Below are 27,664 nucleotides of genomic sequence, written 5' to 3'. Positions count from 1 at the left end.
GATGAACCGAGTAGAGTCTGGACGGAAGAAAAAATTGAGGTTCTCAGTTTGCTTGACAGGAAGCTTTCATGCGTGATTCAGGTGTCCCTGGTTTACAGAAAGTGATCATGTCACTAATGAACCCTCTGATGATGCTGGAAGCCTAGATGCTACGTTAGCAGTGCTAAGCTAACGTTAGCCTAGGGAGGAGCTACACCAGGGTCACATGACTTCAAGGTCACCACTACTAAGCTTCAGGCTTCTTGTGTTTCCCCCTGATGACCTTTAATGACCTCCATGACCTCTATAGGCTCCTCTAGACTCTTGTTAGCAACCCAGGTTTTTAAGACTCCACCACTCCAACATCCACCGGTCTGGGGTTTACTGGTGGTTCTGATGTAGAACTGAACCTCCACCATCCACCAGTCTGGTGTTTACTGGTGGATCTGATGTAGACCTGAACCTTCGAATCTCTCCAGCTGCTGGCAACCACACACTTGATTTCAGGTCCCTCCTGGAGGGAGACCAGGGAACCAGACGTTCTACGAGGAGAACTTGGTTTTAAGTTGTAAGATTCATTCTTGTGCTGCTCTATTGCATCAGTCAGACATCTTACCGACTGTCGTGGTGGCCCTCCAGCTTCTTCACGGTGTCTTGCAGTGAAAGGATTTGCTGCCACAGCTTCTTCTCTTTCTCCTTGGTCTGAGCTTTCCTCCGCACAACACACAGATTGTGATCAGCTTCTTTAAAGATCTCTCAAATTTAACTGATACTTTACCCAAAAAGTGTCTTTTTTTCTTTCATGTACTCACTAATAGGAGTCTTGAATTCCCAGATAAATTCTTTCCCTCCTGCATTTCGTCTCTGAGACTCCAGAATGCAGGAAGAACCAACCGTGTATATTTAGCATGAAGCTAATGGAGACTGACAAACTTACTTGGGTGAAGTATCACTTAAAGAAGAAATGAGGAGTTCAGCTGCTGTGCTGCTGCTGAGTTTTGTCCTAAACTAACAGTGAAGGTTGTCTTTCATTTCCATGGGTTCACACTGTTGTACCTTCGTCTGGGCCTCAGCTGACTTCACCAGTTTGTCTTTGAGCTTGGAATATTTCTGCTGCAAAATGTCATTTTGGTCCTGTAGCATGGAGGAGAGAGAGGGGTGGAGTGGGAGGGAGACATGAATGTGTTGTTCAGGCCATGTTAACAGTTGACAAAGGGACTTGAGTTGAGGTGACCGGCCGTACCTCTCTGCCTCCTGTTGGATTCTCTCCCTGTCAGCCTGGGCTGACACCAGCTCCTCCTGCTACCTCTCCATCACCTTTCTCACCCTGCTGATGCTGAGGAGCAGATTGTCTTCTGTCCTCTGCATTCGTTGCCTCTCCAGCAGAAATGTCTGCTGCTCTGTTTTTTTTCTGAGAAACGTGAAACAGTTCCACTCATGACATTCGACCTCCAAGAAGAACTCTCACCTCCACCAAGGAGCTCAGGTGTGTTGGTGCCTGTCTGTGCCACAACTCTGGGGAGCTGATCAGTAGGTGTTTGTTTGGGAGTGGGGCGGGGCTAAGATGCTCCATTTGTTTCAGCAAATAAACAGTACACCTGCATTTGTTATTGAAGGTTTAGCTAAAATGCTAAGCTGCTGTAAAGTTAACCCTAACACAACCAACCTGACGAGCTGCATCTCCAGCTGGGTGGCTCGGAGACGCTCCTCCAGTTGTAGCCGACTGTCGTGGTGGGCCTCCTCCTGCTGCGCCATCAGCTCTTCCATCACCTAACAGAAAACAGGGAATTCAAATTTTCACATCTTTGAAAGGAAAACACCCACATTTAGGGGAGGTCTGTTAATGTCTGTCCATCCCAGAGGCAGACCAAAGGAGTTAGCTTAGCTCAATGAATGGTGTGACCCAGTAGAGTCTCCCCACCAAGACAGGGACACTGGGCTTGGACCCATCAGGCCAAACCCCCCCTTGAGACAAGCTCAGTTAGTGTAGCCAAACAAAACTGGCATCTCACCTGTGATGCTTTGTGGAATTCCTCCTTATCATCAAGATGGTCGTCCAGAGCCTTCTTATACATCACCACCCTGTTCTGCAGACCTGAAACACACCAGAAACCTTGAGAGGGGAGACAAGGGGGGACACTGCTCTAATATGAAGCTGACCACAACGACTGCCATTGGCTGCTCCTCCATCGTGTGACTCAGTAACATCCTTTCACACTGAAAACGGACGTTGCTGAGTCGCACGTTAGCGTTGTCGTAGCGTGCATTGCAATGTTGTCCGAGCACTAAAGCCGCGAAGGAGGATGGAGTTTTTGGCTCGTCTGGATGGGAGCCGAAGAAGCTACAGGTGAAGCCTGACAGGCGGCAGAGACAAAATCAGGATGTGACAGGAAGGTCGCTTGCAGTTTGTGATGCGCTATCTGCATCATTCACGTCAGCCATTTTTACGCTCAACATGTACTGAAATCGGGCAAATAAGTGGCTTTGCATCGTGGGTGAACACAGCTCTGCTCCAGCAGGAAAGCCACGACCTGCATGTCTCAACCAGCAGCTGGTGAACTCAGAGAGACACTGAGAGAGGATTAGAAAGACGCTTCCAGCAGGGAAGCTTCATACTCTCGATGTGGTGCTGCAGGCTGCTCCTGTGCTCCCGATGCTCTTTGTCCAGGTGGAGCCACTTGGCTGTGATGTCCCTCTTCTCCTCCTCATGGCAAATCCTCATCTTTTCAATCTTGACAACCACAAGAAGAGCAAGACCCTGCATTAATGACCAGTTCAGCCAGTAGAGAATGTGCTCTGCTAGTGTGTGTGTGTGTGTGTGTGTGTGTGTGTGTGGTAGTAGTAGGCCTTATACATTCAGAGCCTCTGGTTAATGGAGGAGGGCTGTCTGAGAGCAGTGTACCTGGGCGTGCAGGGACGCTGACTCCTCCTGAGCAGCGTGCAGCTCTCTGCTGAGCTGACCAATCTGATCATTCTTGATACAGCCGTCTGTCTGACTCGCCACCAACTGGAGACGCACAGACTGGAGCTCCTCCTGACGAGCCAACGGCAACAACAAGAACAGAAACACCCTCATGAACACTTAGCCCTCAGTCAGCAGCATCAACAAGGTTAGGGGTCACGAGTGTCTCACCTTCAGAGAGCTCACGACGGCGTGAGACTCAGCGAGCCGCCTCAGACTTTGCTCTGCCCTGTGGACTGAGGCTTGGCTCTCGGCCCTCGCCGCCTGGACCTCCTCTTTTAGAACCTTCATCTGTACCTGGAGCAGGTCTCTCTCCCGATGCCAACTCCCCACACAGGCTCTTCCACTCTCTTGGTTCAACCTCTCAAAATGGTCGACCACGTGCTCCTTCTCCTTCTTCATGAGGCAGATCTGACAACAAGGAGGGTGGAAGATGTCAAGTCACCCTTTCTTATGTCTTCAGGTGGTAAAGACCACATGTCACACTCTTTTTCAAGCCAACCCTGAAACTTGATTCTATGTTTTAGTTCATCCACGTTCTCACCTTCTGCTCATAGAATCGCTTGGTCTTTTCTCCCATAACTTGGATCTCATGGGCAAACTCATTCTTGCAGTTTTCACATTCCTGCTGCATTTGTACAAATTCTGCTTTGTGCTTCATTACGGCCTGCAAGGAACCAGAAGCTCACACCAATGAGAGGGAGGAAGAGGAGGAGGAGGAGGAGGAGGAGGAAGGAGATGAACACATTGTAATCCAACCTCTTGAAGTTTGTTTTGCTTGATCTTGGCCGTTTCCTCCACCTCCTTCTGTATGCATAGCCTGGCCACCGCCAGCTGGGCAGGAGTCATAATCTGACAACACACACAGTAAACGGTGTTATCCTGATGATGTGGCCTGGTTTGACATTTGACCATACAACAGGAAACTAGAGTCTCATTCATAAAGGCGTGTGCGTGCCTGGAACGTGTCCACCAGCAGTCCAGATTTATCACGCAGAGATGATGGGAAGTTGTTTTCTAGAACTTTCAAAGTTCCACCTTCTGGGGTTTTGTTAAAATTGTGTTACGAAAAACAGAAAACCCTTTAAAATGGAATATGAGATTAAAGACTGACTTCAAACTTTGATCTCATTGTTCTGAGGAAGATTATGTTGGTGAATCCAAGGCAGCCACGTAGTGTTAGCCTGAAGCTAACAATGACTGATTGCTATGAACTCTCTAAGTCGTCATGTCAACCCACGTCCACAACCTGAACACGAATCAGATTTTTCTCTGTGAATATTTAGTTCCCCTCTAAAATCCCTCAAGTCAGGTTTAACTGCTCCTGGAGCTCCCTGATCTTCAGGTTTGCTTCCAGCAAAGCCGTCTGCAAATCCTGCTCCTTCTCCTCTACAGCCATTTTGTTATTCTGCAGCTTCTCCTGCACCTGCTTCAACTCCATCTCCAACCTGAAGACAGAGAACAGGATTGAGCAGCAGGTCCTGAGTGACCCAGCCAGCTGTGAGCGACTGTTGGGGACTTCCTGTTGGCGTGAGGTCATAAATGTCTCCATAACATTTGTTGGTCTTGTTGAGACGAATAATTGCGTTTTAGTTGGACGTTTTAGTTGGACGTCTCAGTGACGTTCCCACGGGCCCTGGTGTTTTAGTGTGTTAATGTTTACATTTTATAACTTTTTTCGCCAGACCGGACAAGTGTGCCAAATTTAATCGACATTCAAGTATGTTTAGGGGGTCAAATTAAGCGTCAAAGTGGCAGCGGATGAAAGAAAGAAAAAGAATTAAAGCTGCAAGCAGCGTTGTTAGGGCCTGTGGCCGCGTCCTTGACGCCGGCCCGAATCCAGCGGTGTAAAGGCCAAGTCTGTAGGCCTTGTAGTTTAGGAGATAGAAGCCTGAGTTTGATCAGAGAGTGAGAGCAGAGCTGAGAGCTGGCCCTTTAAGAACCCCTCCCCCACTGCTCTGTCTTTGATCTGTGCTAGAGTGAGAGCAGAGCTGAGAGCTGGCCCTTTAAGAACCCCTCCCCCACTGCTCTGTCTTTGATCTGTGCTAGAGTGAGAGCAGAGCTGAGAGCTGGCCCTTTAAGAACCCCTCCCCCACTGCTCTGTCTTTGATCTGTGCTAGAGTGAGAGCAGAGCTCAGAGCTGGCCCTTTAAGAACCCCTCCCCCACTGCTCTGTCTTTGATCTGTGCCAGAGTGGAGAGAGAGGAGGATCAACAGAATTGGAGTGTGAAAAAGTGAAATAAGTCGGCATATGTTGGTCAAAAGTGACACATCATACCATATTTTTGTAGGGATTTTTGTCAGGAATGCAGTGGTGTGTTTGTAAAAACTGTGGGATGTATGGTGTAGATGTGAGAAGCGTTTGTTTGACAGTATGTACCCTGAGAGGACACGTCTCCCCATAGGCTTCCATTGTAAGATGAAACGTGTCTCCCCCACTCTGAGGGCTTATAAAATCCAAACCGAAGTCCTCATTTTGACAGTTTTGTCCAAATTGTGGACATTGTGTTGTAGATAGGTGAGGGGTCAGAGTGTATGAATTTTGCGTCTTCATGAGAGGAGTCCAACGGTGTTGGTCCCATGTTTGTGGGACATTCGTGGGAGGAGTTATAGCGCTCCAAATTATCAAAAATTATCTTTTAGTTGGGCTGCACAGTGGTGCAGTGGTTAGCACTGTCGCCTCACAGCAAGAAGGTTCAGGGTTCGAGTCCCGGCTCGGGCACAGGATCTTTCTGTGTGGAGTTTGCATGTTCTCCCTGTTCCTGCGTGGGTTCTCTCGGGGTACTCTGGTTTCCTCCCACCGTCCAAAGACATGCAATTTGGGGATGAGGCTGATTGATACTCTAAATTGACCGTAGGTGTGAATGGTTGTTCGTCTCTGTAGGTTGGCCCTGTGATGGACTGGCGACCTGTCCAGGGTGTACCCCGCCTCTCACCCGTAGATACTGGGATAGGCTCCAGCGACCCTTACTAGTAAGGAATAAGCGGAAGACGATGATGGATGGATGTTTTAGTTGTGTGGCTCCCTAGCTATTGACTTTTGTGGTGTTTTTTTTGGATTAGTGAATGTTTAGCCAGACTGGACAAGTGTGGCGAATTTCAGTGAATTTCATGCATGTTCAGGGGGTGAAATTAGATTATGCGCGTTATGCGCATAATGCGCATATTGCGCACGCTCATTAACAGCAAGAACAGTCTAGTACCAGGTTTTGAATGGGTGTGTATGTGAAAACTGGCTCCGGATCGTCTGGCCGAGCTGCCTCGTGGGGGGGGGGGGGGGGGGGGCTGGGACACTGTTAAGTGTGTGTTTTTAGTGCTGCTAATGTGTTGCTCTGCCAAGCAAACATAATAGGGTCTTCGCCCCGAAGTACCTTCAGGCTCAGGCCATAATAATAAAACGTTACAATTTCAGATAAAATTTTTGCCACCATTGGTTTCAATGGGAGACCTCACCCCCCCTGACCCCCCGAGTGCCCCTGTGTGTTTTTTTGGGGGGTCCGATACTCCTAAGTGTGTGTTTCGCTGCTGTGCAAACATAATAGGGTCTTCGTCTGAAGTACTTTCTGGCTCAGGCCCTAATAATGAGCTGAAAGATGGGAGCATGCTCCACAGAGCTAAATGCACCTGCAAGGTTGGTGGATTTTTCTGTGGGTTTGTTACAAATGTTAAAATGACCTCCTTAAAAGGAAAATGTGTCAGAAATCAAATGGAGTAGCTTTTGCAAAAAGCCAAAATACGCCATGATTTTAGTTGTTTGTGAGCCTGTTGTTTCGTTCCAATGATGCCATCAAACATGACATTTCTTCAAATGTTAATCACTTCCTTGCCTGAAAGCGCTGCGCTACTCTTTTTTTTTTTTTTTTTAGCATTTTCCCCACCAAATGCACACTGCTGGTATTGACTCTCAACCCACTCCATTTTTCCTCATCATGATTCATGACTCACAAAGACCATTTAACCTTTACCCACCTAAAATGCAAGCCAGTACTCAGGCACTGGCTTTGAGCATCACGCATCTCTTTTTCTCTCTCTTTTTTTGGGGGGGGGGGGGGGGATATCCTTTATGGCATTTTGGGGCAATATGGCTGCTGGCAGATGGTGATATTTTGTGCTCTTTCAAATAACTTGCTAAGATTTTGGATGAATGCAAATCAGGTTGTTTTGTTGTTGTTGTTGTTGTTAAAGATAAAGATTAACCCTCGCAGTAAGAAGAGGAAACAGCCTCATAGACCACTTGTAAATATAGGAAACCCCCTCACTTTGTTATGTATACATTCAAACCAGTCATCCAATACTGTTATATGATACTCTAAAGGCCTGTTAATAAGTGAAAGTGCTGCTACCTTCCTACAACACGTATCACTTTTCCACAATGGTTTCCTCTTTATACACACTCATTTAGCCTGGTAACACATGGTTATCAGATGTCCAGGGAGGAGTCCTGCAACTATGTGTGTGTGTGTGTGTGTGTGTGTGTGTGTGTGTGTGTGTGTGTGTGTGTGTGTGTGTGTGTGTGCATGGAATTGTAGTCGTACAATCACACTCCTCACAATTTTCAAGAAAACATTGACTACAAGCATCAGGATCTTGACTAAGTGCGATTTAAACACACCCTGTAAACTTGTCAAAATGGACTATGAAACAGACATAAACAGGAACTGGCAGCATAAAAAGTCTCAACAAGAGATGTGAAGGACAGGAAGTCTGCTTCAAATGCCAGCTGTTGATTTGAAAAGATCAATATTTGGCACTGTTGCATTGATACTGCAAAAGGAAGTATCACAATAGTAGTATTGATATTTTGTTCCACTAGCACCATTTTGTGTGAAATTAAAATGCAGACGGACACAGATTTACCCTTAAATTGATTGAGTTTTATTAGATGATTTATTTGCAACCTGCAGCTTAAGGTCTGTGCAGGTCGAACCATTTGGAGCTTTAGCAACACTGACTGTACCCTCTCTTTAGATTTGCAGCCACGAGAGTTGATTTGAAGTTCAATAATTGATAAATATATGCAAAAAAAACCCAAATCTTTCATCTGTCTGCTTAGAAACATCGCTGCTGCTTTTGTGTGTCAAAGCTAAAACACAAGACACTCTACCGAGAGATTCATTATTCAGTGCTTTGCCTGTCTTGTCGCTGGCTTTTGGCTGGGTCATATTTGGGATGATTTGGGATAATTTGGCTTTGTTCTGTTGGAGAAATATTTCAGTTAATCAATTTGGCATAAAAAAAGTAATGATGTAATGCGCTCAAATAAGACAGTTCACTCTCCCCCATACCAGAGTATTCACATTAACACACTGATGGATGGTGTGTATCAGGTATCACCGATCGATAATTGTCAGCACACGAGGTTGTATCGACATTCAGATTATTGATTTTGGAATTAGGGTAGGAAGCCTCCGGGGAGAGTGATGCAGGTGAAAGTAGTTACTTTTTTTTAAACAACAGTGTGATCCTTTATAAGCTCATTATCACAGACCGGATGGAGTTGAGAGGGTTAACTAAGTTTATCTCTGTTAGCCAAAATCCCAGCTGAGCATCTGCCTCCTACAGGAAAAGGAGACAGGTTCAGTACTCTTAACACGGCCATTTTGCTAAATTTGTCTTCCTGTGATTCAGCCGTTTGCAAAAACGTTATATAACTGTACAGAATGCAAACAAAATTCACCAAAGAAGGTGAGAAAGTTATCGTCGGTTAAATGAATTATCATTAACTCATACAACGACTGACTGCCGTAAAATTCATACCCTTCAAAAGAGGGCACGTTTGCACAGATGGAGTTGAGTCCTGACCCAGTATAAACCCTGGGTGTCTTTGCTGAGAGCTACGCTCATTAGCACGGACAGCATGTTTTCCGAGTACCAAAGTGCTGACTGTGGCCTTTGTATAGAGATGGCTGCAGCTTCTCTTTTACAGCTGGGTCCACGCTGTCTGGCGTGCCACGAGCTCAGCACCACTGGCCAACAAGGCTGTAGAGCCAGTGGGTGGCGGTGAATAGCGTGTGTGTTTGTGTTTGAGCTATTGAGTGATAGCAAACTGCAAGGGTCTGCTGCTTTTGGCAAAGCCTATCTTCATGTGTTATTACCTCCACCAAGGGGGTCATGTTTTCAGTGGTCTCTGTCTGTCAGTTGAATTATTAGAAAACTATGAGGCCAACTTTCACCAGACCTGCAGACGGGCTGTTAAATGGGCCATGGAAGGATCCATTGAATTTTTGGGGCAGGTTAGTTATCGCGCCACCTGCTAGCAACAGGAAATGACTTGGTTTTGTTTTTTTACACTTCATTTTATGAAGTTGCAGTAGTTTAACTTGTCTTGGATTTGCGCATCATTTCAAAAAGACCCAAGTAATCTTAAAGTGTCCTTTCGAGCTATGCTGCCAGCTTGTGAGGCACTCTTAAGACAGCTGATGTTTAGGTTTAGGTGTCACCTGGACGAATTTGAGAACCGTCAGCCCCTTGAAAAGCTGCTACAGATTCATTTCTAGGCTAAAGTGGCCTCTTTTTGTATTTTTATTCTGTATGTTGTTGTTTTTTTATAGGGACCTGTGTCTGCAATAAAGCTATATCTATATACTTTTATTTCTCTCACTCTGTCGTTCTCACTCTCTCTCTCTAAATACATATATATATATATATATATATATATATATATATATATATATATACGTGTGTGTGTGTGTTTATGTGTGTATGTACTGTGGGCTAGAAGGTGATGATTTGAAATAGCAATGGTGAGAAATTGGTGAGTGTGAAAGAATCATCACTCCAGATATTGATTTCTTCTGCTCCAGAGGCCATGTAAGGGTGTCAAATCCTCCTTAAGGCTGAGATTGGTGTCAAAGAATGAGGTTTTTGGGACAGACACTTTCCTCAAATTATTCTTAGAAAAGGTGTCAAATGAACACAAGAACAGACATCCTGTCTATTTCTTTTTTTTTTATCTGACTATGAAATAGTAGCACATATTGTACCTGTGATATGTTGAGCCTTTCAAACTCAAACCGCGTGTGTGGTTTATTTTGTTTACTGGATATGACTGCAGGTTTCACTTGGAATTTGTTTAATGAAAATCAAGGTGATAGTGGGAGGCAAATAAAGAAGGTGTGTTTGTGTGTGTGTGTGTGTGTGTGTGTGTGTGTGTGTGTGTGTGTGTGTCAATCCTGTAGCTGCACATTATTCGACACTTAACAACAAGGAGTCAAAGACGTCACGGCAGTAGAAAACTGCGATATCATTAGTCAAAGCTGTTTTCTTTTCTTTTTTTAACCAATACTTCATTCAGTTTGAATGAATAAAGCCATTCAGTTTAAGGTTTATATTTGACCCAAAAGACCAAAAACAAATAGAGTAGATAAACAAATGAAGGCATAGCACGCGGCTATGTTTATTTAGCCACCACAAGGGCCCTGCTAGTGAATAATGCTGCTGTTACCGTAGCAATCTTTGTCTGCTTATAGCCTTGAGTCCTCGTGTAGAAGTGGACTATCAATGTAACGTCGAGCTGATCTACTGAAGTGATTGTTTGAGAGCTTTTACATTGAATTTGCTGGAACTGCTGCGTGTGACTTTGTGTTCAGCACATTCGTCACTCCAGTCCTGCAAACCCTAATTCAGCAATTTTTCTAACACAGCTATTATTTTGGTAAAAAAAAAACAAAAAACAAGGCTCAAATGATCAAATTAGCACTTTTATATACTAATTTGCTTTTAAATTTAAGAGGAAATGCAAATACCGCCTGGTTTATGTTTCCTGGCAAGTCGCATGTCCTCCCCCTGCAGGGGTCATGGGAGGAATTGAAAGTGGTTGATTTGGTGTCCACAGCAGCAGACATTGATTAATGCTGCACGATGTAACCACTAATTGCATTTTGGTGAAAAAGTTATATTTTGATTATTGCTTAAACATAACAGACAAATGGTCCCAAATGGTCAAGTTGCTTGGTTATTTGAAAAAAAAAAAAAAAAAAACACGAATTTCAGATCATTTTGAAAAGTGTATTTCACAACTCAGACTATAGAACATATAGAAAAAAAAATGTTTTTGCTGTTTTCAAAATCACATTTTTACCAAATCGAATAAACAGCAACAACAAAAATGGTCTTATACGAAATGAAAGCAGCTTCTCCAATATTTATGCAGTACCGTTCCAATTATCATGTACTTTTGCAGTGATATAATTGCACAGGCGTCACATTTAGCTTGCTCTTCTGTCAATTGTGCAATTGCGCCGCGTGCATCGTACGGTAGCCATTCCCGCCATAATATTGGCAAAAGCTCCAATTCAGGAAAGGATTTTCTACAGATCTCTTTTTGTGGCTAACCCCCCCCCCCCCCCCCCCACAATATTCAAATAAAGTCTTTAAGAAAAATCTTGTCGTGCTTTTGTTTCGCCTGAGAAGCTGTAACAAAATCAGATGAATCGGCTGTTGTTCAGTGTTCACTACCATGTAGTTGTCATTTTCACGAGACAGAATTTAATATTTTGTTGCTCTCGGCAGGGCTGATGTTTCTTCATCAACGTAGCAGTGCTTTTTATAGAAGAAAACGCTGGCCAGATGAATTTTTCGGTCGTGTTTTCCCGCATCTGTTTGATTTTCTGTCAAATGGATTTTTCCCAGATCTTTTTGGAGCGGTGCAGATGGGCAGAGGATAAAAAAAAAAAATTTTAAAAATCAATAAATTACTCAATAAAATTCGTAGCGGATCAGTTTGCATAAAAACAAAAGAAGCTTTGTTTCCATTTCTAAATATCCTTTTAGGTCATGATGAATGTTTATGGGATTTTTTTTTTTTTGATTACATTTTGTCTGGAAAGTTGTTGTTGTTTTTTTTTGTATCCCGCATAATATTTGAGGTTGGATTTAATCTTGTTAGTTGGGCTGAAGTTCAGAACGTCTCTCAAAGCTGCATCGAAATATTTAGTGACTGACATGAAATATATTCCATAGTACATCCCCACAAGCACCCTAAGGGAAGTGTAACATGAACACGGAGAAGAAGATGAAACGCCGGCCCTCTTTTTTTCTATTTTTTTTTTTTACTATAAATAGCAGATTCAGTTATGTCTTCTCTTGCCATCGCTCATTTCCAGTTTTGATCTTCCTTAACAGTCATGTGGCGCAAGATTGCCGAAGGATATACCAATTACTCGGCTACGAGATGCTTCATTTGTCTGGTTTGAGACAAGCAGTGGCGTGAGAGTCAGAAATGTGTGTAATCTTTTCTCAGTATCGTCAAGCTGTGATGATGGCGTTGCTCTTGATTCCGTGTCTTTGTTGTGCCATTCAGGAAAAAAAAGAAACAACACACAGTTTACAGTACAGCCGATTACAGCGGCGGCAGCATGCAGAATGTAGTACGTGTATTATCTGCGCTTCGCTATCATTGTAAGTCTTTGCAGCCTTTGTGTGTGTGTGTGTGTGTGTGTGTGTGTGTTTTTTTTCCTCACAGCTTTAAGAAGTTGTGTGAGAAGTCCTAAATTAATGAGATCACGCAGAGAAATTCCTCTCCGCTGGTTATTAGGAGGCCTCAATCCTCAGTTCTTCTGCCTCGCTCTGTCTTCAGTGGAAGCTATGCAGTCAATATTAGGCGTCTCCCAGGCATCCTATAGGTCTATGCTCTCCACTGTTTGCCCATCCTTATCAACAAGCTTTTGTCTATCTCCCTCTCATTTCCAGGATTCTCTTTGTCACTACCCTCCTCTCATTTTCGCTCATCGGTTTCTGCCTCCATCTTTGTCTTTCCCTTGCCTTCCCTTTTGTCCTTCTTGAGACATGATGGTCTCTAAGGGCACTGGATGTGCGGACATTTTACCAGCGTGTCTCTGACATGTCATGTCACTGATGGCAGAGCTCCACTTGATTAAGCGCTCTTTCTCCATGGTGATGCAAGTTAAAGCCTCGCACAGCTTAAGCAGCACTGGACAGCCTCAGGTCTGCTTTTGAGAGATGTTAACACACTCTACTCTATATAAAGCAAATTGTAAGGGAAATGGCTGACATCCAGTAGGCCATGTGCTTTTACTATATAGACACGTCAAATTGTCACCCATGTAAAAGGCAGATTTTGTTCGATTTATTCAGGAAAAAATGTGTTATAAAGTGGTTCTCATACAGGTCTTGCTGGTTTTGGAGGTTTGGCTCAAGGTCCGAGGTTGTTTCTCAGTTTCATTAAGGAGCGCGCCTTCTTTTAGGGAAATAGATTTATTGTCAATCCTCCCCACAGCCTTCTGATGGCAGAGGATGGCAAATGAGTGCATTTCCCAAAAAGTTGGCAAGATTCAGATCTTGATTGGGGCCTTTTTCAGGGGAAGTTGACCGGATCTTTCTGTGTAGGAGTGCACATTTTTGAGAGATGTGTCCCCTCAGTGTAGCTTTGGGATGCATCCGCCTGCAGATACTCCTAAATTAACATAGAAATCAAACTCCCAGGCAGGCCTCTCTCTCTCTCGCTCTCTCTTCCTCACTTACTTTGACTGATTAAATGGAGCTGAGACGGTGAGGCGCTTCATCTGCTCTGATCCTCACCAGACCGCCCATATTAACAAATCATCTCCCCGTCCGCAGTCAGTCACTGTCCTCTTCTGTTGCTCCATACCTCCCACTCTTTTGTTGCTCTCTGTCGTCCACGTTTCCTCTCACACTAGCTTATCATACACTCCCTTTTACTGGGCTTTAAAATGAGTCTGAAGATTGGATCCAGTCCCAAGAGAGCTCTCATATGCGGACATTTTTACAATATACCTCCCTTTAAATCCACAGAGCTTAGCAGAAGATCAGCAGCAGAGGAATGTTACTTCCTACTGTTTCTTTAATCTTGATTTATCTTTCTCGTTCTTAGCATCTCTGTGTGTATGTGTGACTTTCTTGATGACTCCATTGTGTTTATTGTTTGGCGTTGAGGTGATGCCGAGGGTGGGAACAGCAGGAATGGGAGCCTTGTCCCTTTAACCTCTGTAGGGAAGGAAAAAACTTTCTAGAGGCCGTAAATCTCCCTGATTAAACTCAGCTCTCTGACTGCTCTTTTACTTTGGAGTGAACGGTGTGTGTATTTGTGTGTGTGTGTGTGTGTGTGTGTGTGTGTGTTATCTGCAATGCTAAGGACATTCACCGACGTAAAATTAAAAAGCATTCGACTCGCCATGGTAACCACCTTTCTTTCTCTGTGTCCGTCTCTAAGACACACACATGTGCCGGCACACAAGGTCCATCAAGGGAATGTCTAGGTTTAAATTTTTTTTCAAGGGGGACGTCAGATGTAGTTGGAAAGGTCATTCTGACTAAGGAAAGATATTTTCGAACCAAACACATTTGAGAAAACTTGCAGGTACTTTAACTACAGGAATCTTGCTCTAAAACAGCTGGAGGAATCCACATTCGAAGATCAACACAAGAAATCTACTTTAGGATGTTGCAGAGAAAATTGCAGCATTTTGAACTGGTCGTTGCAAGCAGTTGCGTGGAATCTCAAAAAAATTCCCCATTCATCATAAATCTCCAAGTGCAGTGTTTAAAAAGAAAAAGACAAAAAGGCCTTGTTTAGAGTAATGATTCACACAGCAACAGTCAACAGTTTATGTAATGTGACTGAGGAGATAACTGCTATGGTGTGAACTCGTTCTTTCAAATCATCCGAAGCATTTGCCTGGAGTGGCAAAAGACTGAAGGATAAATCTCAAAGTAAAAGATGTGGAATGTTGTGAGTTGCGTCGAGTTACAAATCAATAGTCTGAATGGAGCCTTGAAAACAAACTGCTATTTTAATATGATATGAGCGTGACTTATTTACAGATGCAATGATGAATTTAAATCAGTTTATTTCGTAAGAGTTTGATATGACGAGGGTTGTCTCTATGAACACAGTTGAAATGATGCTCTAGTTTAAATCCAACCTGGCAACTGTCCTAATGAAGTCATTTTTCAATTTCTGTGACTGCAGAAACATGTAGACAGATGTACACCAGCACAAAGTGCGCACACGCACACACACACACACACACACACACACACACAGTGCAATAAATAAGCCCAAGGCCTCCCAGAATCTCATCACACACAGATGGTTTGTCTGATGAACAACCTTCAGGCCGCAGACAGTCGCGACTGCCCACGTGCAGCTGACATTTATCATTTTTAGTCTTGACTGGTTGACTACAAAGGCACTCAGGATGCAATATGCATCATCAGATTGTTTTTGATACCGTATGATAATTTACCACGTAACATCACCACTCGTTTTAAATTCCCTCAACATCCATTGTACCTTAGTGACACTGCCTGCCACGTTTTGATTTTCTGTGTAATTTCATTTCAATCTCATTTTTGAGCTGCACGTAGCATATTGAGTAACTCAGCCCAACGCACTGACAGCATGCATTTGTTTATAATAATTATTGTCTAAGCGTGTGTAAATTAGGCCGTCAGATTGTGTTTTTGCATCCGGCAGCTGTTTCTGTTGCTGATTAAGGAGGTCCCCAAAACACACTCATTTCTATTTGTGCCCGGGGTGAGTTATTTTATCACAGTGTGCTGATTCCCAGTGGAGTTCAGACCTTGGCATATGGTTTTATACTCATAGTTCAGTCACTGGTGATGATACTGCGGAGAAACGTGATCCTAAGGGAATATTTGAAAACCGTACATTTCTCATTTAAGTTCCTTCTTTAAGATGTGAACAAATCAGACCTATTTTTACTTCGTGAGCTTTTTTATCTCGTCCAGATTATATAAAGACATCTGGATCTAGCTTTTCTTTTGACAGATTAATTTAAAAACGTACAAACTTCATCTCTTGTCCTCGTTGGCAAATAATGCTACTAAAATATGTTCTCAATGCAATCAATCCATTTTACAATGATGTTTGTTTGCAGATGCTGCTCAGCTTTGCTCTATATGAAGGTGTTAAAGTCTCTCTTCAAGCACTCTCACTTATTCCTAGTTTGATTTTATAGGGATTATGGGTTATCATTATTTGCTGGCTTGGACAAATGACTGCCCTAAAGGCTTGAAATTTTTGTCTGTGTTGTTTTATAATCTTTTTGTTTTATATTTTCTAGTTTTAAAAAATATGAACTCAAGTCAATACATACAAAGGACTAGAACTAAGACCAACCCTACCCCCCGCAGGCGCGTGTGCATACACACACACACACACACACACACACACACACACACACACACACACACACACACACGCAGGGTTTGTATTTTTGGGGGGGAACATTTCATATTGACCGTCATACAAAAACACACGATTTTCTTTTTTGGAAAAGCATTTTAAGTGATGGAAAGTGTTTCAGTATTCAAGGTTTTTTTTTTCATCTCCATGGTGATGTACAGGATCTTGGGGTCAGGTTTGCTCTCTCTCTCTCTCTCTCTCTCTCTCTCTCGCCCTCTCTGTATCTCTCCATCCCCTTTCCTTTTGCTCTGAGGATGAAGTGCTTTTAGATTTGCCTCTTAATAATGCATGTTACTGATTCCCACTTGCCTCTTCACTTTTTCATGCCTTCTCTCTCTCTCTCTCTCTCTGTCTCTGTCTGTCTTGTACACACACACACACACACACACACAAACTCCTCTCGTCCTTGGTCTTTCTCTCTCACACGCGGTTTTCTGACGTACGTCTGGGTGTGTTCCTGTCTCGATTCATTAACGTCTCCCTCTCTTCTCTCCCCTCATTTGTGTCTGCCCTCTGGTCTCACTTTGGCTCAGCTCGATTTGTTCAAGTTCAGCTCAGATAAGATCAATGCTGCTCCGTTCACATCAGTTCAATCCACGTTATTAAATTCAATTTAATCCAACTTGATGTGCTCCAGTGTCATTTTAGTGATCGTGTACAATTGTTTTAAAAAAAAATGACTGCTGTTGTCCCACTGTTTGGCCCTTCACTATACATTTTTGTTTCCATGGTAACCGGTCACAGCTTGACGTTGGGTTGCTTGTATTCCTTCCGTCTGTCTCTCTGTGACACCAGCTTGTCATCTCTGTCATCAGCAGAGAGAGACCCCTCTATCATTTTCTACGTTATTCAGTGAGTCCAATCAGCTCACCCTCAATTTATCAGTGGCGATTGCCATCGTCCTCTCCCATCTGAGCTAACTACCATTTTAATAGCTCTGTGTCTGAATGGGCTGCGTCTCTTTGTCACATTTGTTTTGTTAATGTGAGATGAATGAAGAGTCCCACTGGAGATTATGATAATGCATTCGCAGTCACGGAGGCAGAAGGCTTTGGATGTGTGTGTCGGTGCATAACCCCTCATTTGTGTGTGTCCCCCGCTGTCTGTAAAAGCAATAACAAAAATGACCGGAAACATTTGGGTTATTGATTGAAGGCGTCACGTTCGGCAGTCATCTACGGGGTCGTCCCTGGAAGTTAGAAAGATGTGCCGCCGCAACTTGTGTGAGAGGCACTGGCCTGACGTGAATGAATTTCTTATCAGGACTAAATTTTTCCTTTTGTCCGCTTTTGTTTAACTGCTCTAATGAGAACCGTCCTTCCAGAATATTTCCATCTTTCAGTCTTTTTTTTTTCGGATGCCAGTTTTAAGTGTTACACCTTTGAACCACGTCACTTTTTCAACCATTAGATGTTTAGTTTAACGACCCTTTGAGATAGATTGTTCATACGTGAAACGCACTCATTGTGAAAAACGCGGTTTGTGTAACTATAAGGGTCGTAGGACTTTGAGGTTTTTTTGGCCAAATGTAGTAACTGACACAATTTTATAAAATGTAAAGATAAGATTGTACATCAAATGCAGTAAAATCAGAATATTTGGTGAATTTGTCATCCATGTAGAGCAAAGGTATTTTCTGCATTTGTGGTGACGCTGTCAATCTTTCTTTTGCAGATCTTAGCCATCTTCTGGAGACAGACTCAAACTAAACCAGGAAAGTAAAGAAGCTGAGACTGAGTCCTCTAAGGTTAGTAAACCCTGTTATTAGTCAGTCCAAGTTAATAATGTCTCGAATTTTCTAACTGTTCCTAAGCATGGGTCAGTTTGTTAACACGTCGACTAATTTGCAACAGTAAAAGTAGGATTTGGAAAACTTTTTTTCTGCCTCTGTCAGGCTTCATTGAGTTTCCGTTCAAAATAAAAGGGGTAATGCTTTGTTATCATTATTGTTCTGCCCCAGTACCTGCCAGAGCTTTATTCTGAAAAATTCAGACTGAAAGTGAAGTGATTCTTTTGCTAGTGTCATATTATTAGCTAAGCTACACCACCCTGTCCTGTTTTTACTACTTACATGAAATACCCTTGTTAGCTGCATGTTCTAGCTCTGCTAACATTAACGCTAGCAGTCTTGACAGTTGGGGCTCAGTCTTCAGCTGTCGTACTGCTCCCATTGCTGCTCCTACTGGTGTGGGCGAGATGGTTTCAACCATTTATCCATTTTTGACATGCTAGGCAATATATTGGTTCTAAGTGCATTATTTTTCCAACACAGGATAGAATGGTCATAGGCCTATCAGGTGAGCATCCCTAGAAAACCCACCCATGGCCCTACTCTGCCTCGTATGGCTAAGGTCACCTGGCAGAATGAACATACTAGATGTGTGTATTTTGCTGACGATGGGTTGATTTATATTTTATAATATGTATATGTACAGAAGTTCTGTTTCACCCCGAGGGAACCGCTGCACTCAATGGTGAAACCTACACAGAATATATTTCTATTACAAGTTACCTCACTAGAAACACATTTGTGTATGGAAATGTGCTGGAATACCATTGTTTCTGTGTTCCAAACACCATGGCTGTTAATAAGGAGGTTTGTTGACGTTAAAGTGCTGTGTTGAGTGTGTGTCCAGCAGCTGACAGTGATGGATCCATATACCCCGCAGTAGGCTTCCCTCTGCCTTTTTTCAGCTTTAACACTCAACCAGCAGGTCAAGAAGTGAAGACAGTTGAAGGTTTGTGAGATTGCAAAGGTGGCTGATACAAGCATTTAGATGAAATAGCTCCGAAAGGAAGAGTGTATAAATGGGTTTCTTCAGTGGATGAGCTCATGATTGCTGCAATAAATGACACTGAAACTATTCAAAGTAACAATACACCCACACCCAGACAGGTGGCAGGACAATACTCAGCATGTGTTTAGATGTTTCAGTATGACTGGAAAAATGAGAGCCACATGTCCTGACATCACCTGCTGCTGCACGCACGCACGCACACACACACACACACACACACACACACACACACACACACACACACACACACACACACACACACCTCACATACACAATGCACAGAGAAATACAGAGAGCTTTCCTATGGTTTCAAATGATGCTACCTCAGAGGTTAAGGACTTGAAAACCAACTAGCAGCAACTCACAGTGATGAACTGAGATCATGAACAGCATGCTGCATCAACCTTGTAGAAAACCTATAAAATACAGTATGTTAGTGTAAGGTCTTAGGAAGTGGAGCAAAGGAGCAGGCACTGCTGCAGAGTATTATGTAACACAGCGCCTCCCATTACTATCACCGTTACCTGAATAGTCTCAAGAGAGCCCTCGACTGATCCACGATTTTAGCGGTGAGTCATTATCATCCATTTATTTTTACTGAGAAGATGTCAGGGAATTGGATTTGGTTATTGTGAGTTGTGACGATGCATCTTGTCTTTGCCCTCCCTCTGTTTCCTCAACCCTCTCTGTGAGTAATCCTGATGAACAGATGGGTGGAGGAGGGAAAAAAGGGGGCATGCCAGCTTGTTGCGCTGCTGTAACACAATCAGTCCCAACCCATCTCAACTCCTGCCCTCTCCCCTCATGCCCGTTTTTCTCTGTCTACATTTCATCTCAATACTTACACCCCACCAACATAAACGCACCATCATTATTACCCTGCTTGCTAGAGTCATTAAGTCCACTGATTTGTCTCATCAACTGTTGAGTCCATTTGGTTTTTCCCAGGACAACCAACTTTGACACTCAGGACTGTTGCTTGTAGCCCCGCAATGTGATGACTATGCTTTGAATCCCATGCAACCCTTTTGCACATATTCGTGAACGAGAAAGTCTAGACCAACCTCTAAACAGGACACTGATCAACCAGTCTTCATGTGCCATCCTGGGACTTTGAATGTGGTTTAATATTTTAGTTCGACCGATGTATTTTTACGAAGCCAGGACTTTTTAGTCAGTCCTCACCTCCTGAGTCCCCTTCAAATGATAGTGTGAGGGTTCAAGTATTGGTTCTTGGGTTTAGGTTTGATCTGGTTGTAAGGTGTGGTAGTTAGAAGAAGACAAAAAAGAAAACAAGGTCTTCATGAGCTGGGTTAGTCCTGATAATGTCAGAATAATTTTTTTTTGTCCTACATGATAGTTCTACCATGTCAGACTAATCAAGTGCCATACATTATTGCTGTGCTTGACCAATCGTCATACGCTGTCCTGATGCACCTTTTTGTTCAAAACACAGACTTTGCTTTGCTGATTAAATCAAATAGTCAGCCATGTATACTAGGTTAGCTGAATGCTAACCTCACTGGGGAATAGCCTACCTGCTACACTACCTAATAGACTACCCAGCTAATCACCAGGTTACTTAAGTGTCTGCTATTTCCAACTAGAATGCATTCTTCTTGACCCTGTTGTGTAGTCCCTCGAGGAAGGGGCAACGCCCTAGCAATCTGAGCAGAAAGGCCCACTCGCGCGCACACACACATACACACACACACACACACACACACACACACACACACACACACACACACACACACACATTCTCATGCAGAAATACTTTCAGTTATATCAGAATTAAGCCCAGAGTCCCATCCAAAGGCCTCGTGTAGCTATATTCTCATCAATACCCTGTTCCTAGCAACAGTATGCAGGAATACCAATGAGACACGGACCAGTTCACCAGCCCAGCTTAATTTATGTGCCGCTGCGGCCCTGTCGTAGAATGAGAATGACTATTGATTCTAGGCTCTTTTTATCCAACATTCACACCTGGGAGTCTTTTGCAGCTGGTTTCCAATCGGAAATAACTGTTGCTGCCGCTTCTGCAGCGTTACACTCAGGAGTTTGTACAGACAGTTACTGAGTTTTAAGGAGGATCTTTTTTTTTTAATATATATATATCTTTATTGGACAGCTAGTGAAGAGCTAAGAGTCAGAGAGATGTAACAGCTGAAAAAGCAACATTAACCCCTGGACCAGATTTTATGCAGCTACTGTTTTTTTTTTAATGAGATTAGTTCACATTTTATGCATTTAAGAACAGGTTTTTCATGTGGGCGGTAGGATAGATTTGAACTGCACAAGTGGAGTATTGAAACTCTAGCATGATGCCCACTGACAGAAGGATGATTGTAATGAGCACAGGTTTTTCAAGAAGTTGAAGAGGAGGATATTGTAGTTTTGGAAAAATAGAAATACTGTAGGAAATATTCAAAACTGGATTGGCAACAAATATTTGAAGAGAGTGGCTGGATACAGGGCAGCTCGGTGGTGCAGTGGTTAGCACGGTTCCAGGTTCGAGCCCCAGCTTGTGCATGGGGTCTTTCTGTGTGGAGTCTGCATGTTCTCCCTGTTCCTGCGTGGGTTCTTTCCGCCTACTCTGGCTTCCTCCGACAGTCCGAAGACATGCAAGAGTTTAATGGGATACTCTAGATTGACCGTAGGTGTGACTGTGAGTGTGAATGGATGTCTGTCTCTATGTGTTGGCCCTGCGATGGACTGGCGACCCGTCCAGGGTGAACCCCGCCTCTCACTCCAAGGTTGCTGGGATAGGCTCCAGCCCCCCTTGACCCTTAACAGGATAAGCGATAGAAAATGGAAGGATGGATGGTTCATACTTAATCTTAATTAAGTACTCAAGCATAATTCATAAAATCTTTTTTTCACATGTGCCCTGCTCCATTGAACCCATTCATTTCCTCACTCTCTGTCTATGTTTTTCAAAAGCTGAAAATTAGCATACTGCCCCACCATCCCATCAAAGAGCCTTTATTTTTAAATCGTCAGTATTCTTTGAAATATGCATATCTGTTCCTTTATCGTTTTGTCACAGGTCTCACACGTAAAGAACAATCTCAAAGGTTTCTTTTTCAGACTACTGGTTGGACTACCTGTCACGTCCTGTCTTTCTATCTTTTCACACCTTTGGAGAGCATAAATGTGCCTTAAGCAAAGCAGTTAAGATTGAGGGCTGCTCACGTTCCCTGAAAAGACAGAGTAAAGGAAATGACAACAATATACTCTTTCTGTCAGGTCTATTCAACACCTATTCATGTCAAGTGAGAGTACTGTGAGATGCATGGGAATTGCACAGCGGCAGAGTTATTTATCAGAGGGCGTCAGCAGATTCACAGCTTCTGTTGCAAGTGAGCTGAGCTGATACTAAAAGGTGGCATTAGAACACTGTAGACTGTTAGAAAGAATCGTCACAAGAATAATTAACGCATTCATTCCAACCCATTAATAGCTTAATTATATTATTTCCAAGTATATACTGTATGTCCCTATTTCCAGATTTCCGGGCTTGAGAAAATGTTGAATTCCCCTAGCTTCATTAATTGAGTATCTATTGGAAACAAATGGATTTATTCATAGAATAATCACCGGATCAGTTCGTAACAAAGAAAACGTTAGATTTTCAAATTCTCGTGAGTTTTGAAGACAGAATTCAGTGCTACAAAATCTATTCCACCATTGCTGCGCAGCTCGCATTTACTAAAAACCTGCGCCCAGTTGGACAGTGGCCACATCTTTTATCGCCGGAGGTGTCACCTTGTGCCACAGAGCACCCCTGCCATTTCAGCGTTATCCCAGTGGTAAACAACACAGAAGGACAATAGCTCCCGTGGGGTGTTTGGAATGGTGCGGATATAAGGGAGGCATAGCCTGGTGCATGCTGACCGTCAGCACTTCACAAAAGCCTCAGAGAAAAGCAGGCAGTAGGGGATTCTGTGGATGCTGCTAGAATAACTGATCCCAAAAATAGGGAAGGTCCTGTGTGTGCACGCTGAGGCTGAGATAGTTTGTTGTGATTAGATGACTGCGTGTGATCCGGTTTGGGGGCTTTCGGAGACAAAGAGGCTGCCAGTTTTGTCTTTTCTCTGAAAAGACGCGGTGTTAGGATAGTGAAAGCTTCTCCTACAATAACTTCCAATCTGGTCAGCAGTTCAATCGTGAGGCTTGTAAAAATCTAACAGTTGTGAGAGTTGATGGCTTCTCTTTTCTTTCTCTGATCTCATTCAAATGTGTTAAAACAGTACTTCAACTGCCTGTACCCAAAGCTCCCGTTGCCACAAAAAAATAAAGAAATCAGCCAACTATCAGGCTTTTGTTTAAACGACAGCATTCTTCCTTTTGAACCATTTTCTGTTTTGTTAGGTCATGTGGCATCAGTTTCACACTTAAAGCTTTCATGCATAGTAACATCATTCCTACAGTGAAAGGCTTTTTAAATGTACTCACTGGCAAGAATATATTGAGAATAGTCCAGGGAGGGTTATATCCTGTAGGGCCTTTTACCAAAATTGGGATTTTTGAGCTTCTCAGCAGAGAAAATCACAGATTACCGGTAAATGATATTGTGAATTTTGGTCCTGGACTGAAAATAGATCTGTGTTCATTGTTCACCGGTTTTGTACCAGTGTGACTATGTAAAGCTAAAAGGCTAATTTCTCTTTAAAAAAAAAAAAAAAAAAAACCTTATTAAAAAAAATATTTAAACATTTTCATTTATGACCATTTAAATGAATAAGACCAAATTAAAAATGCAGAGGCACCAGAGCGCCCTCTGCTGGTGATACATTACACCCTTTTCAATTCCATCCATCCATCGTCATCTTCCGCTTATTCCTACACATTAAGGGTCGCGGGGGGGGTGGAGCCTATCCCAGCGTCAACGGGCGAGAGGCGGGGTTCACCCTGGACAGGTCGCCAGTCCATCGCAGGGCCGACACATAGAGACAGACAACCATTCACTCTCACATTCATACCTACGGGCAATTTAGAGTATCAATCAGCCTCGTCCCCTCTTGATGTCTTTGGACTGTGGGAGGAAGCCGGAGTACCAGAGAGAACCCACACAGGAACAGGGAGAGCATGGAGACTCACACAGAAAGATCCCGTGCCTGAGCCGGGACTCGAACCCGGAACCTTCTTGCTGTGAGGCCACAGTGCTGACCACTGCACCACCGTGCAGCCCCCCTTTTCAATTCACCATAGATATTTTTTCCTGTTTTTATGTGCTGTAGAAAAAAGAAAAAAAATCTACGAATATTGGAATAACACATACACCAATACGATATATCAGTGACTGGCCAGTGATGGACTGATAATAACCAATATATTGGCCAACCGATATCTCGCTTGGGCCCTGGTTTCCTGGCTAACGGAGTCAGAAATATACTGATCCATGGACAGTCTAAGTAAAGATTTCCCTGAAAAATCCACAGCTAATCTCTGCAACAAAAATTACAATTCATACAACACCTTGCATTGCTTTACTTCAGCTTCATTGTGAGTGCTTTATCCACGTAGCCCACACGTCTCCCCTTTCTCTTCAAGGCTCTGAATGTGCAATATTATCTTACTTTTGTCTACGGTGTAAATGTGCTTTAGTAAATAATACTTACCTGTGTTAAAAAACAAAAACAAAGCCTGAATCGTGGCCCATCTCCAGAAATGGATCACTGATGTAATGCTACCACTTGTTTTACCATTTGGATTAAAAAAAAAAAAAAAAAGTCCAGTCAAGGCTTTTCCCCAGAGAAGTAGGCCCATGTTCTCAGCTTACAATGGGCTTTGTTCCTGGCAGACTGTTTTGATGGTTGGGTTTGTGAAGGAGGGAGACAGAGAAAATGAGGCACATGGTAGCCATGGTGATAAATTGAATGGACAGATTTCAGAGTTTTAGCCCACGGTCTCATAAGATATTTACACAGAGGTGTGTAAGCGTGTCTTTGTGTCCAGACAAACTACATTTGTTGTGTTCACATATTGATTTTGCTGTTGTGAATGAGTGTGTGGGCTTGTTAAGGATATAAAGAGGTTCAAATTTGCCTGGCAACAATGCGCTCCCATTCTTGTGACCTGGTTTCTGTCGACTGATTACAAAGAAAAACACACTACAGTTGAGGACAGTCTAGTAAGTGCATTATGTTTGGAAATTATTATCTCAATACGGACACTCATCATTAAGGTTATTATATCATTTTGTGACCTTGACCTTGACCACCCTATTTATAAAACTCAAGCTCCGCCTCTACTCCCACATTTTTAAAACCTTGAACTCAGTTTAAAGACGTGTACCGGGGTTTTGCAACGATAACGACCTTGCTTGTCACCTCTTCTTTGCGTCTCCCAATTCTACCGCACTAACTCCACATGTAGCTGCCTTGACGTCGGTGTGTTTGTGTTTCCTCAGATGTATCTGTGCTCTGACATACAGAAGAGACACTGTGGACTCCAGTCTTGCTGAAAGCGTTCCGACTCGGTCTATTGTTTTATAAATATCTATGTCACTGTGATCTGATGTGACTGCAGATGACTGTTTTCATCTCTCCCTCAAATTCTCCTGCTCACTCGCTTCTTCTCCCGTCCCTCCTCGGCTATACCGTGCTGTCACTCCTCAGTGTCTCTGGGTGTGACTGAAGGCTGTCGATTGACCAACTTAGCATGTTGCTGCAGGGTTTGTAAAGTGGGAGGCAGAAAGAGTTTACAGGGTGAATTCACGTCATTTGCTGTTGTTGCAACGAAATGTTAAGATTTATTAGATCACGTAAAATTTAAACTGCATCTGCGATTTTGCTTGAATCCACCGATTATTATTTCTTTTCTATTAATTCTCATTATTAACGGCCTTGTCCCACAACTAAAACCGTGAGGAAAAATCAAAAATGAAACATTTCCAATTAACAAAATGGTCAAGAATTTCAAAAAAAATTGATATCAACATCACTTTCAATCAGTTGATTGCTCAATTGATGATGAATGTTAATGTCTCTGACTGTTGGGGGAAAAAAACAGCCTCATTCATGAAGAAAAATCAGATTACAAAATCAATAAAATAGATAAGGTCAATATAGATTTGCCACATTGTATGATAATATGGGATTGTGGGTTTAAGGAATATCAATGTATTGATTCATGAAGAATATTGGTGTGTCTCTGCTTATTCAACCTATTGAACAGAAAGAGGTGACAGAGGGGATGAATTTAATCGGAGGACCTGTGGTTTTATGAAGATTTGCATTCACTTTCAGCCGCTGGCAGTGGAGATCGGTTAACATCAAGAGACATGAGAAAAACAGTCAAATTTTACTTCAACCTTAAATCGGGTTGATGTCAAAATCCCCCTTTCAAAAGACATGGATTTGTTACTTTGTATGGGTGGTAGCTTTATGATGGAAGAGAACACTGGATTTTCGTTTCTAAACAACAAAACGTGCGTGTCAGCTGCCGTCAGTATTCTGTGTCACATTCAACCCAGTACAAGTGTTTCAAAATGTTGGTGCCCAGCTGGATGCCTGAAGGGCGAATAAACCAACATTTAAAAACATGACATGCTCAATGTGCGCTTCATGTGTTCATGGGAGAATTATTATTCTGAGACCAATATTAACATGATCAGTTGGGGTTTTTTTGACTGCGCAAAGCTCATTGGCTCAGATCAAGAAGGACTATGACTTAATATGATGAGTGAAATAGAGTGAGAGGAAATGAAAGAAACAGATCAAGACGGAGAGCGAGAGCTAGAGGGTGCAACTCTTTGACCTCTGGCTCTCACCCCTGAGTCATGGAGGGGGATGATGAGAGAGGACCTGCGCACTAGCCAACTCCCCCCCCCCCCTCTGCCTCGTCCTCTCTGTAATCATCATTTTTGTCTGTGGCTTGTGAGAAAATTGTTTCTGCAATTTAGGATCAATCGATGTGCATTTGTGCAATTGTTCTCCTGTGAGAACCTCTTTCTCTAGAGAATATTGCTGCTCGAAAAATGTCTTGCACCGAGATGCAGGGCCTCCTGGCACGGCCTTCAACCAAGAAAGATTCCCTGATAATTGTTTAAAATCCGCGTGACATCTTCAGTAGTTCATCTGCATCTCTGAATTTCGTCGTCTTAAGGAAAAGCAGTCAGAAGGATCATGCAAACCGAAGTGAGAGCAGAGAATTTCCAACAAGACATCTTGAATGACACACTTGAAATATAGAACTTTCAGTGATTGCTCAAATTGCGACTGTAAAAGATCTTGATTTTATTACAAACTTCGAAAATAAAAATAAAAAAAACGCTAATAAGTAAAACATAAAACGTGTAGTAAATACATGCATATTATTCTAAATATGCTGACGGTCCCTAAACTTCAGAGGCGTATTGCACTCACTAGAGAAAAAGAAAATCCGCTCCTGTTTTCTGAATTTATGACTTAATTATCCCCTTAACACAGAAAAAAACAGAAAATAAATCAGAAAAACAGAAAAATCGTAATCCTGCAACCTAAAAAAAGAAAACAAGGCGGATCTGTCCGTCTTGATATCTGCTCACTTGCGCATTCTTTCTCATCGTCCATCTCCTCTCTGTGTCATTCATCATCTCTCCAACAGAAATCCTCTTTATCAGCAACACCACCAGGTGTCTCCTCTCATCTGCGGGAAATGGCCCGAGGTCCAGGACTGTGGTGGTGGTGGGGGAGGTCATTTCTGCTGTAACGACATGGCGCATTATCATAATTAATCGGTCGCCGGT

At 43.0% G+C, this 27,664-nt stretch overlaps 2 protein-coding genes and 1 long non-coding RNA gene across 10 annotated transcripts in view; 1 reads left to right on the top strand and 2 right to left on the bottom strand.

Annotated features, from left to right (window-relative positions):
* The window catches only part of nrcama (neuronal cell adhesion molecule a), a 64,177-nt gene that overhangs the window by 12,916 nt on the left and 23,597 nt on the right, over positions 1–27,664 (top strand). For all 7 annotated transcript variants that reach the window (XM_086202260.1, XM_086202257.1, XM_086202255.1 and 4 more), the window contains exon 2: positions 17,804–17,876. The gene's annotated coding sequence lies outside the window, so the exon portion shown is untranslated. The remainder of the gene's footprint in view (positions 1–17,803; positions 17,877–27,664) is intronic.
* LOC147262939 (uncharacterized) lies at positions 673–2,075 on the bottom strand. 2 transcript variants are annotated; one of them, XR_015112597.1, is made up of 5 exons: positions 1,992–2,075; positions 1,646–1,749; positions 1,223–1,390; positions 1,036–1,113; positions 673–686 (listed from the first exon to the last, which is right to left on the bottom strand). It is a non-coding gene; the product is annotated as an uncharacterized LOC147262939 (long non-coding RNA). The 2 variants fall into 2 exon arrangements; XR_015112596.1 differs by having other exon boundaries at positions 681–1,113.
* LOC147262938 (centrosomal protein of 83 kDa-like) lies at positions 2,540–4,162 on the bottom strand. Its single transcript, XM_086202517.1, has 5 exons — positions 3,701–4,162; positions 3,486–3,608; positions 3,113–3,352; positions 2,882–3,013; positions 2,540–2,710 (listed from the first exon to the last, which is right to left on the bottom strand). Exons 1-5 carry the CDS (start codon positions 3,881–3,883, stop codon positions 2,540–2,542), a joined length of 849 nt encoding a protein of 282 aa, XP_086058643.1. The 5' UTR covers positions 3,884–4,162.

Source organism: Aulostomus chinensis, chromosome 4 (assembly GCF_037954235.1).
Source record: "Aulostomus chinensis isolate RoL2024-O1b breed Wild chromosome 4, RoL_Achi_v1.0, whole genome shotgun sequence".
In the NCBI taxonomy this organism is placed as follows: domain Eukaryota; kingdom Metazoa; phylum Chordata; class Actinopteri; order Syngnathiformes; family Aulostomidae; genus Aulostomus; species Aulostomus chinensis.
The sequence above is the reverse complement of the archived record's forward strand: the minus strand, read 5'-3'. Positions and strand labels throughout refer to the sequence as shown.